The following is a 16,681-nucleotide window of genomic DNA, read 5'->3' as shown; positions in this document are numbered from 1 at the left end:
ATTATCTCTTTCTATTGATACTACCCATCTAACAGGTGTGAGGTAGTATCTTATTGTGGTTTTGATTTGCATTTCCTCAATGATTAGTCATGCTTGAGTACCTTCTCAGGTACCTATTGACCCTTCATATATCTGCCTTGGTACAATGTCTATTCAGGTCCTCTGCCCATTTTTAATTGGATTATTTGGTTTTTTGCTATTGAGTTGTATGGATTCTTTATATTTTTGATATTAACTCATTATCATATATATGATTTGCAAATATCTTTTTCCCATTCTGTAGGTTGTCTTTCCATTTTGCTGATGGTTTCTTTTGCTGTGCAGGAGCTCTTTAGTTTGATGTAGTCCCACTCATTTATTTTTTATTTTGTGGCTTGGATAGGCTTTTCTTTTCTCATTATATCTTCTCCCTAGACAATCTCATCACCACTGAAAACTTTAATTACCATCTCTATGCAGATGACTCATAAAATTCCTAGCTTCAGCCCAGATATAGTCTCCAGACTTGAATAACTTTCTGAGTACCTGATATATTCAATTCACTCTCACAAAGGCACTTAACGTGTGAACATGCCCAATACATACTTACGACTTTGCCATGTTTCCGCCTTTCCTTCCAGTGCCCCCTCCCAATGACGGTACCATGATCTTCCATGTAACCAAGCCAGAAACCCAGGGGTCATCCTTCATCTCCTCACCTCCTATACTCCCACATCCTAATCCATCATCAACTCCTACTCACCTCATTTCTTAAATGTGTCTAAGTCCATCTGCTCATGCCACCTCCATTGCCCCACCCTCATTAATGCCCCCATCATTTCTCACTAAGAATGCAACAATGACTTCCTAACTGCTCTCTTCACATCCATTGCTGCCTTTCTCCAATTCAACTGCAGTGAGTGATCTTTTAAAAAGCAAATACATGAGCCTGTTATCTCCCTGCTAAAATCCTGCAATTACTGCTTATTGCTCTTAAGATTAAAATCCTTATCACAAACCTAAGACACTAGTATGCTCTGGTCTCAATCTTTCTCCAACACCATGTTCCCCACACTTGCTGCATTAGCCACACAAATGTACCATGCTGCCCCCTGCCACAGAGCCTTTCCACATGCTGTCCCAGCAACCTCAAAGTCTCCTCCACTGCTTTCACCCAGGCTATTCCTACTCATCCTTCAGATCTCAGTTTACGTACCACTTCTTGAAGGAAGTTTTTGTAACCCAGTCTGGGCCAAATCCCCCATTACATACACTCTTAAAGCAGTACATACATTCCTTCACAACACTTCAGACTGCTAATGTGACATTACTTTGTATGACTACATGATTAATGTCTTCTTCTCTCGTTATCCTAAGTTCTATTAGACAAAGATAATTTTTTGTGCACCACCACTACTGCCTATATGATTCCTGTCACATGGTACAGTCTCAATTGTGTTGAATGAGAAAATGACTTAACGCTAAAACCATAGTCACAACTGGAGAGTTGACATTAAAACCGGCAGCACCATTCCCATCCAAAAAATGCCCAGTTGATGAATAAATACAGCAATATTTGAGAAATAACTTCAGCTGTATAATAATACCAAGAAGAAGCCCTATACTGTGTGTTCCAGATGTGCAATGTATCAAAATGATACAAAATATATCAGATTAGCAATTTTCTCTTGCTTTAGTGAGGAGGTCAAAATTGTCCAGAAAACGTATGCACTGCTCATTCTTACTGATCCAAAAATGGTAACAAAATTTCAGCTAGTTTTCTCTGGGTCTATGTAGAAACTTAGGTAATATTTAAAAACCCAAGAAGGATCTAAAATATTATCTAACACAGCTTTCCAATATTGCCAAGAAGGTTTCACTTAAACACTTTTGATGTTGTTGTTGTTGTTGTTGTTTTGTTTTGTTTTGCTTTGCTTCCTGGTTTCAGGGCAGAGTTCTCATAAGAGAAGACATTCAACCTTCTGAATATAGTCACTCACAATAAATGGCCAAAAATCCCCCTGCAGATTTGCTCAGATGCCCAAATTAATAGATGTTTCTTAAAAAGATTTTAGATCCTGCTAGATTATTAATGTGAACTTCCTGTCACTTACCATTTATTAGAGTCCCAATGTTTTAACATTTCTCAGTAGACTATTCAATTTAGAAATCCAAGGACCAGTAACTTGAGTTTATACAGGGGCTATTACTGGTAGAGTTTCCTTAGAATAACTTCTGAAAATTGACTAGCCATTGAAAATATAAAAATGAGTCTGAATTAAATATTAAAAGTGAATTTCTCTACACTTATTCATCATTGTGATATTAATATACAGATGTAAAGAAATATAATAAAAAATACTGGAATAATTGAAAACACTATTATTAGTGCCCTAAAATTCAAACATGCATTCTTCCAGGAGCAAAAATTTAAAATACATAAATGAGAGAGATGCAGGTGAGCAGTGGAGTTGCCCTTACCTGGGCACCCAGGTCATTGTAGAGAATCTTCAGAGAAGTCAGCTGCTCATCCATCCCCCTGGGGTTGTCGGTTTGTTGCTTCTGGACAATGTGCCTTCCGGTTTTGATTACAGTCTCTACTTCCAGCTTGACTTCACTCAAAGTTTTATAGAGTTTCTTTAAAAGAAAGCAAGGCACATTTTATACACTGTGGTGAAAAATTGCTAATTGGAATCATTTCAGAAGCCGGCTTATACAGACTGACAGCTACAAAGTAACTATGGAGATCAAAGGGCTTTATCTTCCTTGGATTTGGTTCAAAGGATGAGTGAAATGAAATCAAGGTTGTATTATCTTTTTAAAATCAGATAAGAAAATAAACTAATAGAGATTATACTTGTTTAAAAACCCTCAAACATGTATTTTCAAGGTTTATGAAAGTGCTTAGTAATAAAAACATTTTTCCTACATAAAATGGAAAAATATTAAGACTAAAAACTGAATGTCTATCATTTTTTAAATTACATTTTTAAAAACCATACATGCTATTACTAGAAAAAAGCCAACACTGGCTATATCTCTGGCTGTTGAAATTTGGGAGTATTAACATTCACTTTTTTTTTTCTTAGAATTCTCTGAAGTACCAAGTCTACCACAATGAGCATGTATTACTTATATGATGAAAAGATACATACTCAATATATCAAGATGTATGTAACTATAAGAAATTGGAGTTATGTAGGTCAAATTCAGAGCTGTCCTCATCCTAGTTACCTTGAAACTAAAAAGCTTTTATCTGGGTAAGTTCTCTTGTTTCCGTCCATCATGATCTTGACCTGAAACATCTCCTGTGGCATTTTCACATAGTAACAGACCACTGGACTAAGTTACACAAGGTCAAGGATAGTGCTCTGCTGATTTCTGTGTCTCATTAAATCAATAAATACTTACATCTACACTCACACACATACACACAGACATGCATATATGCCCACAAATGCAGACAGACATACACCTCATACATACACACTCACACACCCACAAATTTACTGTTCATTCTCCCACCCATTCCAGTTTTCGAGTACACAAACTTTCAGTGTGTAACAAACAAGGAGACTGCAATTTTGAAAAGCACAAAGAACTCTCCCCAGACTTTTGTCTTAACAAGTGTCATCTTAAGTTTCTTCGTGACTCTTCTCAAGAAGAAGACTAATTCTAAGATTGTGTATACTTAGCCACATTATTTTTAAAATTTCTACTCAACTAAATTATAATGTTGAAGACTAAAATAGTAATAAGGCCTTATAAATAATTTCTTCTTTCACATCTTAGGTTTAAACTTGAATTTAAAATTTTACTTTCCTAGAGAATGATTTTTTTATGCAGTAATATTCCTGACATCAATTCTAAGTATAATTTCTTCTTTCATATTTTAGGCTTAAACTTTTTAAGTTGAAATTCAAAGCTTTACTTTCCTTAAGAATGATTTTCTTTTACACTGTAATATTCCTGACATCTATTCTCAGTATGGTTCTTCTGGCTGACTCAAATTTATCCTTTAAAACTTAGCTTATTAGTCACATTCTGTCAAAATCTTCCCTAACTTCATACTGTGATTAAGATGTGTTTCCCTTGTTTTTTAAATCATGTAATATGCATGTCTATTCCAGCTTCCTTATCTTGTTACATTGTAGTAATTGATTTTACTCTCTCCCACCTGTCTCTCTTATCTCTTCTAATTTCCTTGAAGATTACCACACTTCTTATTTTAACCTGTTTTTCACCACTGAGCTCTCTTCTTAGCTCACTATAGACTGGTAATTATTAAATAAGCCATGTATGGAAGCACCAGACAAAGCCATATTAAGCTGCTGGGAAACCCACTAGACACATTATCCACCCAATGGCCTCACCATACACTTGTCCAGATGGCTCTGTATGACATCAGGATCCACATCCTTCACGTCCAGAAAATGAAGTTCTGCTTTAACACAATCCAACACACGCTTGCAATCAAGCATGCGCTGCTCAAAGTTGGCAGGCTTCTGGAAAAGCTGGAACTTTGTGGACACTTCTCGAAGCTTCCTCTGTTTCCAGAAATGAAAATAAGCAATTCACATCAGAATGATAATCTCTCTCAGCAGATGATATTAATACAACACACACTGCTAGAAAGCTGCAAGATAAAGCAGCCATAAAAACATTCCTTAAAGGAACCCAGGCTTTGTTCCTAAGCAATCACCTGAGTGCACTGCATAACACAGTGTCATGAATTACTTGACAGACAGAGTATCAGTCTAAGACATAAGAAAAGGCTAAGCGAGCCTTCCTGGAATTAAAACTTCACAGAATTTCTCACCTGTTTGAAAAATATAGTTCAAGAACCTAAAACTCAAAATGCCCTTCCTGGCAAGCTCAGAGTCAATGTCAATCTCACATCCACCGTTAAAGGACTGGTGGTGCTGCCTCCCATGCTCTCAGCCTGCCCAGTGCACCAGGCCACGCCAGAACGGACAGAGGCTCTGCATTAATGAAAAAATCTATACAAAGATAACTTCTAAATCTAGCTTGCTCTCTCTTCTTAATTCAACTATAAAATCAGATCAGTATTTTCCACCCATATAACAATTTGTTTCTGCTGCTTTGCCCGGGATGCAATGCATCATTCCCATCCCACTGTTCATAGCATAAAGAAGACCAAAGGCATCCAAGTCATCAGCTCTTCCTCATCTTTTTTACGCCCAGCACATCAAAGAGCGAAAGGGAGCTGCTCTCCCTCTTCACCTGTAGCAAGTCCATCTGACTTCCTCCTCTGGCATTCCTGCCTTCCGGGGAAGTTGGAGGCTGGGAGCGTGTGTTTCTTCTCAACTCCTCCAGAGTCAGCTCGTGGGCTGAGATCTCTGCTTGGATTTTCTGCAACAAAGAGATCAGAAAGGGGAGAACATCTCTTCTGTTAAAAGTTCCAGATAGTCACACAATACATAAGAACATGTTGACCACTGTACAAGCTTTAATAACTTTAATAATAATATAGGCCACCTGTGTTGCCAGACTCCCATGTGGGACACACAAACTAAGATCTTGGCGTTCGTCATTTCTAGTGTTCACCACTTATTTATTTAAAAAAAGGAATTTTCCCAACTTTATAACTATAATTTTAAAATGGTGGTCATTTGCCAGGGTCTCAAAGAGAGACCAAAAGAACTCCAAACCCATATGCAGCCCCATAAGTAAGGTGAACCTTCCTCACTGACTCAGTTTGGAATGGCAAGAGGGGCTGGTTGTCTTGTGGAGGAGGAAGTGATTACATATGCTCTTTTTATGTCTTGAAAGCCCTCCACTCCATGGCAGTACCTGAGCTTCCTGTGGAACTTGGAAGGCATCTATCCTATCAGTCAAGTACGTTGTGAGCTGCTTGTCCAGCTCCCCTAAGCTCTCCTGCAAGACTTGAAGCATGTGGTCAGTTTCCCGTAGGACCTGGAGCTGCTTTTCCAAAGCAATCTGCTTGCTCTCTGCCTACACAGGGGAAAAATTGAATCATTAGTTGCTCAGCACCAATATAAAGAGCTGAATATAAGAAAACCCTCATGTTCTGGTCACCAAGATAGAAACAGACTGTAAAAGCTCAAAACTTTGGCCTACATTACAAATAAATAATAACGAGCAAAGATAACAGTGAAAAGATTCTTCTAATGTCTTATTTATCTTACAGTAAATTACTAATTTTTACTTCTTTCTATATACAATGGCAAAATATAAAAATGCCCTTGAGGGTGTTATGCTAAGGGAAATGAGTCAGAGAAAAGCAAATAGCACATGATCTCACTTATACGTGGAATCTAAAACAAACAAAAAAAACAAGCTCATAGAGACAAGAACAGACTGAGAGTATGAAGAGAGTAGATCTTAAAAGTCCTCATCACTAGAAAAAAAAATTGTGATGATGTATGGTGAGGGATGTTAGCTAAGCCTATTGTGGTGATCATTTCACAACGTATACAAATATCAAATCATTACGTCATACACCTGAAAGTAATATAATGTTATATTTCAATTATACCTCAATTAAAAAAAAAAGTTTTCCCACATAACATATTAGACAGAGACAATAAAAATGTCATCTATTACACATTTAGGATATTTACAGGAACCCGCAATAAGCCTATCAATAACGATATAAAATATAACAAGAATGTCTATCAGTAAAGTGAATATATAAATCTCTTTTTTTTTTTCCAAAGTCTCAAGTTCTATGGATTTACATATGTGTTGAACCACCATCTGCTGCACTTTTGGGGTGAATTTGATGCTCTTCACAATCTAAACATCAATCATTATTATTTAATGTGTTTAAAAGTATGTAATATCCATCCAACCCTCCTATAAAGGATAATCTCCTTTCTCTACTTACTGATATGAACATGCATATTTGATGCATTCTGAATAGGTATCTAGAGATTATGACATTTTATAACAGCAACTTACGTCAAATTCAGTTGGTCCTAATATTTACTAGGATAATCTGAGTTCCTATTCTTATATATAGCTATAATATCCTTAAAGGAAATTAAATAGTTCATAAGTAGAAACAATCTCAAGGGTAGATTTCTTTATTCATCAAAGTTCTGCTTGTCTTCTAAGTGTTAGGTCTACTCTTCCCCACCTAGGATTTCAGTGTCCTCAACACCCCTATTCATGTTGGTTACCAACTCTTCCCCTTGGTAAAAGTTCTTGCAGTCAGCTCTATACCGTGATACCTATCAACATTTGGGTTCCCCAATTCTTACCAGGTGACTCAGGTCTTCGTATCGACTATTAAAAGCCTCCAGTTTTTCACTGATTATATCATCAAGAATCCCTCCATCAATCAGAGTCTGGCCAAGTTCTCGAATCTGGGTGCGATTATCTGCTGGATGTCGCAAAACGGATTCCAGAGACTAGACAGGGAGAGGAGAAAAAATATGCACTGACTGAGGCAAAATATATCAAGGATCCTAAAAATGTCCACTTTTTTAAACAAGTAATTTCATTCTCTATAAATCTACCTAAAGAACAGGACCAGAAATGAGGTAGATGATTAAGTTACAAAAATGTCCATCATGGTATTAATAAATACCTAAAATTGAAAACTCAGTATGAATGATGATACATGTTACTAGACTTTCATAAAAATAATTTCAGTAATTATTAATTACGTAGGGAAATGTTCATGGTATGATGAAAATTTTAAAAGCAGAAAACAATACAAGCAAAATTATCTCCAATGGTTATTGACCATATTACTAAAAATAGGTACTCATTTTTCTACAACATACCAGAATGCTAGACACTGTTTTATATACACACTTTTTATATACATAAATCTAATTAGCTGGATGGGCTAAATACTATTGCCATATTACAGATGGGAAAACTGAAGCTCACAGAGGTTAAATACAAAAACACACAGTAAAAAGTAGAGCTACAATTCCAACTTCAAGACTGTACTTAAAGACTGTATTTATCCAGTACTATAATGTACTGCCTTCCAGTGTGGATAGAAAATAATAATTAGGAAGAAATACACCAAAACGTTTAAAAGTGCTTATCTTGCTTTTTACTTCTCTCCATGTTCCCATATTTCTGGAATGCACCTGTTTTAATTCTCATATTAGGAAGATATGTTTTTAAAGGAAGATTTCATACTTTTTCTTCTTCTCTCAACCTCTCACCCTGTGATCTTACTTGAGAAGCGGTATCTTTCCTCCAGCAGAGCATCCGGCTCTTGGACTTCAGGTCCCACCTTGGACTCATTCCTGACCTTTAGTCCAGTCATCCACTCAGTTACCATCCTGTGTCCCTTCCATTTTAAAAGCAAAGGGACGCTCTTCCTCCTCTTTTATTTGAAGCAAATCTACTCTCTTCACATTTTAATCCACTGAAGAAAGAGTTTTTAAGTTATCGTGGGCCACACGCTGTGCTGATAACTTGGGAATGATGAAAAAGCAGGTACATTTCTTGGCCTCGTGGAGCTCGAGCCTAAGCCTGGGGACAAGCTCCTAAGACAGGATCCAAGCCTCAAAGACTAACCACTCTAACCCGTCCCCAGCTCTTCACATGGGGGAAGATAACAGAGCAAGAGCTACTGTAAACTCAGCAGTTGCCCTGTCTAATGAGCAAAAATAACTTTATGAAGAAACAAGAGAGCAATTACCCTAATAACAGAAGGCAGTTTTATCTGGGGAAAGGTAAAAATAAGCTGGAAAATCACTAGGGTGCTCTGCTAAAGGTACTCATGCCCAAAATGTGTTAATTATCAAACAGCTAACCCACCCCACGAGGCTGAGTTTGTGGGTCACCAATAATCTAAATACACAGGACTGTATAAATACTGCAGGTCATGGAAGTTATGCTGAAAACCACCGAGAAAGCAAATGCCTTTGTCAGCAGAAAGCACCATGTTCCTCCTTGGAGTACGCATTTGGCCTCGCTGCCACAGAAAGAACTGCCCACCTCCAGGGCTTCATTGATAGCGTCTGCCTTCTCGGGCAGGGCCTCGGTACTCTTCATCCGCTCCTCCAAAGTGCTCAGCCAGCAGGTCTCAAGATCCAAATAGTGAAGCAGTTCAATCCAGCAAGACCATACTTCCTAACATGAGCAAGAAAAAAGCTCTATTATAAAAGAAGTCATTTGAGAGGTGATGGAGCTCCAATACAACATATTCTCTCTAACTAATAATAACAATTTCGTTTAGATATGAGTATACTTGAAAATTTAGAAACTGATGAAGTTGGAATTGCAATAAGTGAAAAAATAAAATTCTTCAACAAATCATATGAGACCAGTTGGTGGGAGGGGGGGGACCGGGGGATAAAGAGGAATGAGTTGTCTCCCTCTGTGCACTAAAAAAAATTCCAAGGATCTATTTAAATGCCAAAAATAAAACTATATAATTAGTAGAAGAAACCAGGAGGGAAATATTATCAGTTGTTTTTTTTTTTTTAAACAGGAGGGTAAAAAGTACTCATAACTGCAACACTTGTTAACAAAATCATATAGAAAATTAGAATTCCCTGGGGTCTACCCTCTTCTAACTCAGAGCTCACTGATCTAACAATCTGCTGTATACTCTTTCAATTTTTTCCTAAATTCCTATGAATGTGTCTATATATGAAGAGAGTCACATTCAACCAAATGGAGTTACACTATACTCTTACTGTATTAGTCCCAATCACTTATTCCCCATTCCTACGGGAGTTTTGCGGGGAGAGGGATAAATTTATACTCCCCTTTCTAGGAGCAAAGTTATGGGAGGAACTACCCCTTCCCATATAGGATGAGCCTATTCGATTGATAAATTTAGGAGAAAGAGTCCAGCAGGGAGCCTCCTGGGGTGACCCTCTTTCAGATCTATTGACTTAGAGAAGGTACATCCCAGCACTCCAAATTTTCCTATAAAAGGCCAGACAGTAAGTCTTTTAGGTTTCATAGGCCACATTCAGTCTCTGTCACAGATTCTTTTTTGTTTATTGTGTGTGTGTGTGTTTTGCTTTTTGAACCACTCTTTTAAAAATAGACAAACCATTTTTAGCTCACGAGCCATACAGACACAGGCCACAAGCCAGATTTACTCCTTAGGCTATAATCTGCCTACCCCTGGCTAAGACTAAAAGAGAAAAGAGGTGTCTCGTCCCCCAGATTTCTACAGAGAGCAGACCGAGATCTACTCAGCAGCCAACAGAACCTTCTCTCTGATGGAGTAGGACACCGACTACACACACGTACCTGGCCAGATACCAAAACTACTATTACTAGATTTCAGAGTCGCCATTACCAGTGACTGTTTATTACCTTCCATTCTGCCAACTTTTTTGAACGGAAGTGTCCACCGAGGCATTCCTGTGCCCATCTCACCATGGATGTTGGGTATGGGGGGTGCAGATAACCTGTCTTTTTTGTGCCCAGGTCACCAGATCTAGAGGCACTGCTCCCGCACACCTGCACCTGAAGAAACTGCTCCAATGAGCCCCATTATATCTGGGCCTGATGCGCCCATCACAAGACACTGGATTTCGACCTTGATTATGTACCGGATATGACTCTGGGAGTCCCTGAGAGAGCCTGCGTGCATTTTGCATGAGGGAACAATGGAACGAATTTATGGCCAGAGAGTGAACTATGGCGGACTGATAATAACCACACATTTTTTGCCACTACTCCTGTTAGGTGGCGAATTTGTTTTCTCCTCCCCCAGGATGTGGGCTGGCCTCGCAACCTGCTTAGGACAAAAGAATGCTACGGAGGTGATGCTCTACCAAATTGCTGGCCTGGCCTCTAAGGGGGCTGGCAACTTCTGCTTCTCCCTCCTAAAAGCCAGCCGCCCTGCTGCAGAGAACCACGGGAAGAAAGACCGGCAGAGGAGAGGCCGTTGCGAGCGCCCCCTGCTGAGCTCCCACAGGAATGCAGCCCCCGAGAGCGCTCTCCCTATACCACGTGGAGCAGAGCAACTCCGCTGGGCCGGATCAGCCCACGCATCATGAGAAATAATAAATGGCTGTTTTTGTAAGTCACTATGCTTTGGTGAGGTTTGTTACATAGCAACTGACAACTGAAACATAAGTGTATATATTAAACATATAAAAACAGGGATGGGAAGAATATAGAGCAACTCCAGGATAATGACTACTTCAAGAGAGGGGCTGAGAGAGAGGGTACGGGCTGGGAAAGGAGGAAACATAGTCTGTAATGCTAATTTGTTTTATTTTAAAAACAAGATCTGGAAAAATAAGGCAAAACATTAAGTTATATCTGAAGAATATATATATATATATGGTTATACATTGGTTATATAGGGCTATATAGGTGTTATTATCTGTACTTTTCTATAAATTTGAAATATTTCATGATTTAAAAATAAATTAAGGAATCTAGAAATAACCAAGGTAATAAAGTTGGATCCTGCCAAAGAAAAACATTCTTACTCTAATTTAGGAATTTGGGCTATTTCTGCCTAAGATTCCTTAGTCATCTTGGACAAAATTTCAGAGCATTTCAGTTTTTTAAACTTCTTTATTCATCTTTTCATTTCCCCCTTTAAAGATATTATCTTTTTTCTCATCTTTTCTCTCTTATCATTTTTTTTTTCTGGCATTTTTCCTTCTCTTCTCTCAAAGTAATTCTCTCAAATTAATTCCAAGGTAATTCTCAAAGCAATTCCAAATTTTCAACATGCATACTTCACTCCTCATCCTCAAATTGCCACCTCTGGGTCATAAACACAACTTGAAGAAATGACACAGGATACGTGGTGGTCTTTTGTTAGATTAGTATAACTTAGGGACTTTGTTCATTATTTTAACATATTATGAATTGTTATTTTGACTATAAATAAATAGGAAAACAAAAACATGGATAAAACTACAGTAAAGTTCAAGTCCAAGATCATTCACTAGGATTCAAGACTAGGCATACATAATATTATATATTATGTTTACAAAATTTTAAATTTTAAATTCTCAACTGAGTAACCTCAGGTATTTTATATTAGACAATACAGTTGACCGTTGAACAACACAGGTTTGAACTGCGTGGATCCATTTATACATGGATTTTTTTACAACACAATAATATAAACATGTTTTCTTTTCCTTATGATTTTCTTAACATTTAATTTACATTATTGTAAGAATACAGTACATGATACATATAACATGCAAAGTATGTGTTAATTGATTGTTGATATCATCAATAAGGCTTCTGGTCAACAGTAGGCTGTTAGTAGTTAAGTTTTGGGAAAGTCAAAAGTTATAAACAGATTTTCAGCTGAGTGACATTAGGTGTGGTCAGTGCTCCTAACCACCCCCGCCCCCACATTGTTCAAGGATCAACTGTATGTTAACTTTAAGGAATGAAGTTTTGTTTGACCTACAGCTTTCTTATTAACCAGTTTGAATTATACATATTTATCTTAGCACAAAATAGATTCAGAACAAGCCAAGCACTGAATGAATTTAAATATTACAACTGTGATTGTTTACCATTTTAGGATTTACCACAATACAATCATTTAATTTAAGTTGAACTGAATTTAAATTAAATTGTTTATAAATTGAAATTCTTCTTAAATCTTTTCAGTAAGATGCAACAAAAGTCACACTAATGTCAAAACAAACAAGCAAAAACTTATTTAAAAACAACAACAACAACAACTCAGCATCATCTACACCTTCAACCAACGGCCAGGGGGGAAAATGGTCCAGGAAAATAACAGCACATTGCAAGTTCTTCTTTCTATCAGGTGACTCTCTACCTTCAGACACCAGTCATAACAAAAAACCTCAATTCACCTCTGTGTACTAACCAGGCAAAATAAAACAAAGGAGAGGCTCACATTACATTGTTCTAAAATTTTAGAATTGGAACAGACCCTACAGATCACCTGAAACATGAAAACCTTGATTTCACATATAAAAAAATTCTAAAGATATGAAACCGCTTTCCCAAGAACCTGCTACTAATTGAAGGCAAATTTTGGTTTCCTATTTTTTTATCCCAGTTTCATTTTACCAACTTGTTATCCAAGAACGACTTTTCCTTTATGATCCCATACTGGAAAAGAAAATTCGAGTTTTTTCCAAGATATGGAAATGGTCGGTACTTTACACAGTTTGATCTCAGAAATATGTCACTGATAAAATAACATACCTCTAGCGTGTGGCATTTTCCTCGAATTCGGTTACAAAGAAGTTGGTAATTCTCCAGCACAACATTCAGCTCAGATGTCAATTCCTGGCCACCAGAGGGCGCCTTTGCAGCCAGTAACATGATGTTGTCCTTGAGAATCTTCACTCTCACCTCCTTCTGCAACACGTCCTCTTTCGCCCTCTAGTCCAAGAAAGGATGAACTTGAAAACTGTCTCCCTTTCTCAGTAACTAATTTATTTCTTTTTTAAAAAGATAACTAAACCAAAATTAAAATGCTGACATGATTCTAACTACCCACCTGGAATGTTATTTAGGTAATCACCACAGAGAGTACTTTTGAAATAAGAACAAACACTAACTGTAACATTTACATTTCATAACAAGCAATGTGAACACCTGAGTCACCCTCAGTTACTGACGTGGAGTATTTTCAAAGTCTGGGCCCATGATAAGAATCTAAGTGAGGTATTTTAATTAAACACTGTAAGTCTGAGCATATTAAACTGTAATAAATAAATTTTCGCCATAGTAGAGGTATCATTTAAAAATAATTTAAACATATCTTTTTTTCTCCTGGAACATAGGTGTATCTGTGCTTCTGATAATTAATAGCATTTCGAAGTTGATGAAGTTATACTAAGAAGTCTAACCTAGAAATAGCTTCTTTCCTGACTTTCCCTCCATGCTGGGGATGAAGACTCACTTTCAGAAAAATCAACCCAAGACAGCTTTTCATGTTCCCTTTTAGCTTCCTCTACTGCTTAATGGTTTTAAATCTCTCTCGGTTGTTAAAGTAATTAAGTATAGTGGTTTTTAAAACCATAACGGTTGTTTGGAAGAATAAAAACAAATAGAATGTTGCCCAATCAAGGTTAAACTTATTTCTCTAAGCTCTCATCCCTAGTGACTTTAAGAAACCACAAAACTACAATGCCAATAATATAAAGGAAGAGAATAAATTAAATAAGATGGTTCTTAACACGGTAGGCTACCTTTAAAATACCTTATACTGAATATTTTAAAAGCTCTCAAAAAAACTACACTAAAAAAAGATGCTTCAGTGAAAACACTACATACAAGTACAGTAAGACTCCCTTACTGTATTTACTTTGATTCACATTCAATAATGCATTGATGAAATATAATCCCTTTTTAAACAGATATACAGAAATTTTTGCTTTAGTTATACTTTCAGGCAAGTTAAATTTGGCATAAAACAGTTAATGTGTGGCTTAATCTTTTTTTTTTTTTAATAGCCTTTAAGACACTATCTCCTTTGGTATGAACACTGAAGGACACTTGAATCAATGTTAGAAATTTGGGAATGATGCCCAGTTCCTTCACTATCCAAAAAAAGAAAGCATTCAAGACTATTGACACAGGAATGTAAGTTTACAGGAAATACATCCTGTAGACCCAAATGATATTAAATCCCTTGACAATGTTCCTACTGCGACTCTTACCTGCTCTAACAAAATTTTGTTATTCATGTGTTTCCCATGAATTCACTGGAAGAATACCTTTGATAAAATGAAGATAAATCGCAACCAAATTGGGAAGTCGCCCTTGCTCCTGACAAAAGACAATTCTTCTTTAAAACTTCTGGAAATAGATAAGTGTTGATGGTTGCACAACACTGTGAACATAACTGATAAAACTAAATTTTTGAGTCATTCTCTAGGGCTCCCTGAGGTTCTAACGGAAGAGACAGTTTTAGGGGCCTTCATGGACTCAACTCATGGGCCAAATGGAACACAGGGAGTCTCGGCTTCCTTTTTCTACTAAAATCATAGCAGCTATCCTTCCATATTTTTTTTCCAATTTGAAATCCAACTATGCAAGATTGTATGTACATATCATGCTTTACAGATGATAGATAGATAGATAGATAGATAGATAGATAGATAGATAGATAGATAGATTCATTCGCCCATTCATTCATTCATTCATTCATTCATATTTAAGGGAGAAGGGGAGCTATAAAGCCTATTGACACTGGCCCCAGACTCACCTTCATTTCTTCTACTGCACTCTCTAGTTCTTCCGGTGACTTGTACTCAAAATCCCTCTCCAGGTACTCTTCTTCTGCCTGGGTCATCCATTCCTGCATCTCTGACAAATCTTTCTTCAGGTTCACTGCTTTTTCCTGACTTTCAGACAACCTATTTTTTTGAATAGCAATCTGGAAAGGAAAAGCCATTCACCCAGATAAACAAATGCTAAAACACTAAATGTCAAGTTCTAGTTTCTAATATCTAAGGACACAGTGAGAACCTTCCACAAAGAGTCTTGTTTTAACATTCAGATCAAGTCCTTCATACGTTTTGTGCTGATGTTGTGGAATATAAGCAACAACGAAAACAATCATTATAACTGGGACACTACACCACATTTTGGATATTAATCCAATATGGAAATACCTATTATAATTCTAAAAATGCATAACTTTTGACAGAGTAACCCCAAATGAAGGAATCTAGCCTACAGCCATAAAAACATATATTTTAAGGAAATTTACTGTAGCACTGTTTATTATGGAAAAAAAAAACCTGGAAGCAACCAGAATGTCCATTTTCTCCCATAAAACACTGCTGTACAAAATTCTGGTTTTGATAATCTACTATACTTGTATCCTGCACACAGACACAAAAAAGTTACATCAGAAAATAGGTTTTATCTGAATCTCATTCAATAACTTAGTTAAATATTTCAGATAATCAAATACTTGACACAAACGGACTTCCGTAGATAGCATCCCACTGAGATCACCCAGCGCTCACTTCCTCCCACTCAGAGTAGTGGTCACGGCACCAGGGGCTTGCTTGGCCGCAAAGGTGACAGTGACCAAAAGTCAGCACAGGAATAGGACGGCTCTCATGAGAGAGACAGAGAATCCTCAGAGGCTTTCCTGTACCCACTCTTCAAAGAGGATCACAGACCTAAAAATAGAAAGGGGCCACACAGGAGCTCTGATTTCCCTGGCCCGCATGGTGCTGCAGGAGCAAGCAGACTATGCAGCCCTGATGCCCAAGTCCTGCTGATCAGCACTTTAAGTGGGGCAGCTGTTTTTAAAAAATACATATATATATGTAAATACAGATTCCTTGGGTTCTGCTTCCAGAAAATTCTCCTTACTAGTTTCTGGACACTAGTCAATTATATAATTCTCATAGATCCAGAGAGAAAAAAAAGACACTGTAATGAACTTAAAAAAAAAAGCTCAAAACTATAATTATCTTGAGATTATATACTTTCTATTTTTTGGCATTAAAATTTTTCCTTGTTTCATGATACCGTGGCTATAACAGATGAAATAGATTGTTTTTATCTGTTGATTGACTTTACACATCCATCTTTTCTTAGCAAAATAAAAATTTGGCAACATTGTATTTGTCCAAAACTTCTTCAACCTTTATACTACTCAATGAAACACAAGAGTCTGGAATGGCTTTAGATAATGATTCACACAACACATGGTTGCCTCCTTAATAAGGACACTTAAACATTTCCCATACGTTTACTCTCATATGATGAATCAATGGTAATTCATAATTATTTC

The 16,681-nt window shown here is 37.1% G+C and overlaps 1 protein-coding gene across 7 annotated transcripts in view; it reads right to left on the bottom strand.

The window, feature by feature from the left end:
- The window catches only part of UTRN (utrophin), a 496,689-nt gene that overhangs the window by 309,400 nt on the left and 170,608 nt on the right, over positions 1-16,681 (bottom strand). For all 7 annotated transcript variants that reach the window (XM_034990899.1, XM_034990900.1, XM_034990897.1 and 4 more), the window contains 8 exons: positions 15,134-15,304; positions 13,123-13,302; positions 8,932-9,066; positions 7,227-7,376; positions 5,794-5,955; positions 5,224-5,352; positions 4,353-4,526; positions 2,461-2,616 (listed from right to left, as the gene is read on the bottom strand). In XM_034990899.1, coding sequence (XP_034846790.1) covers positions 2,461-2,616; positions 4,353-4,526; positions 5,224-5,352; positions 5,794-5,955; positions 7,227-7,376; positions 8,932-9,066; positions 13,123-13,302; positions 15,134-15,304 — 1,257 coding nt within the window. The remainder of the gene's footprint in view (positions 1-2,460; positions 2,617-4,352; positions 4,527-5,223; positions 5,353-5,793; positions 5,956-7,226; positions 7,377-8,931; positions 9,067-13,122; positions 13,303-15,133; positions 15,305-16,681) is intronic.

The sequence above is a fragment of the Mirounga leonina genome, unplaced genomic scaffold (assembly GCF_011800145.1).
Source record: "Mirounga leonina isolate KUSES-001 unplaced genomic scaffold, KU_Mleo_1.0 Mir_53, whole genome shotgun sequence".
Taxonomy (NCBI): domain Eukaryota; kingdom Metazoa; phylum Chordata; class Mammalia; order Carnivora; family Phocidae; genus Mirounga; species Mirounga leonina.
The sequence above is the reverse complement of the archived record's forward strand: the minus strand, read 5'-3'. Positions and strand labels throughout refer to the sequence as shown.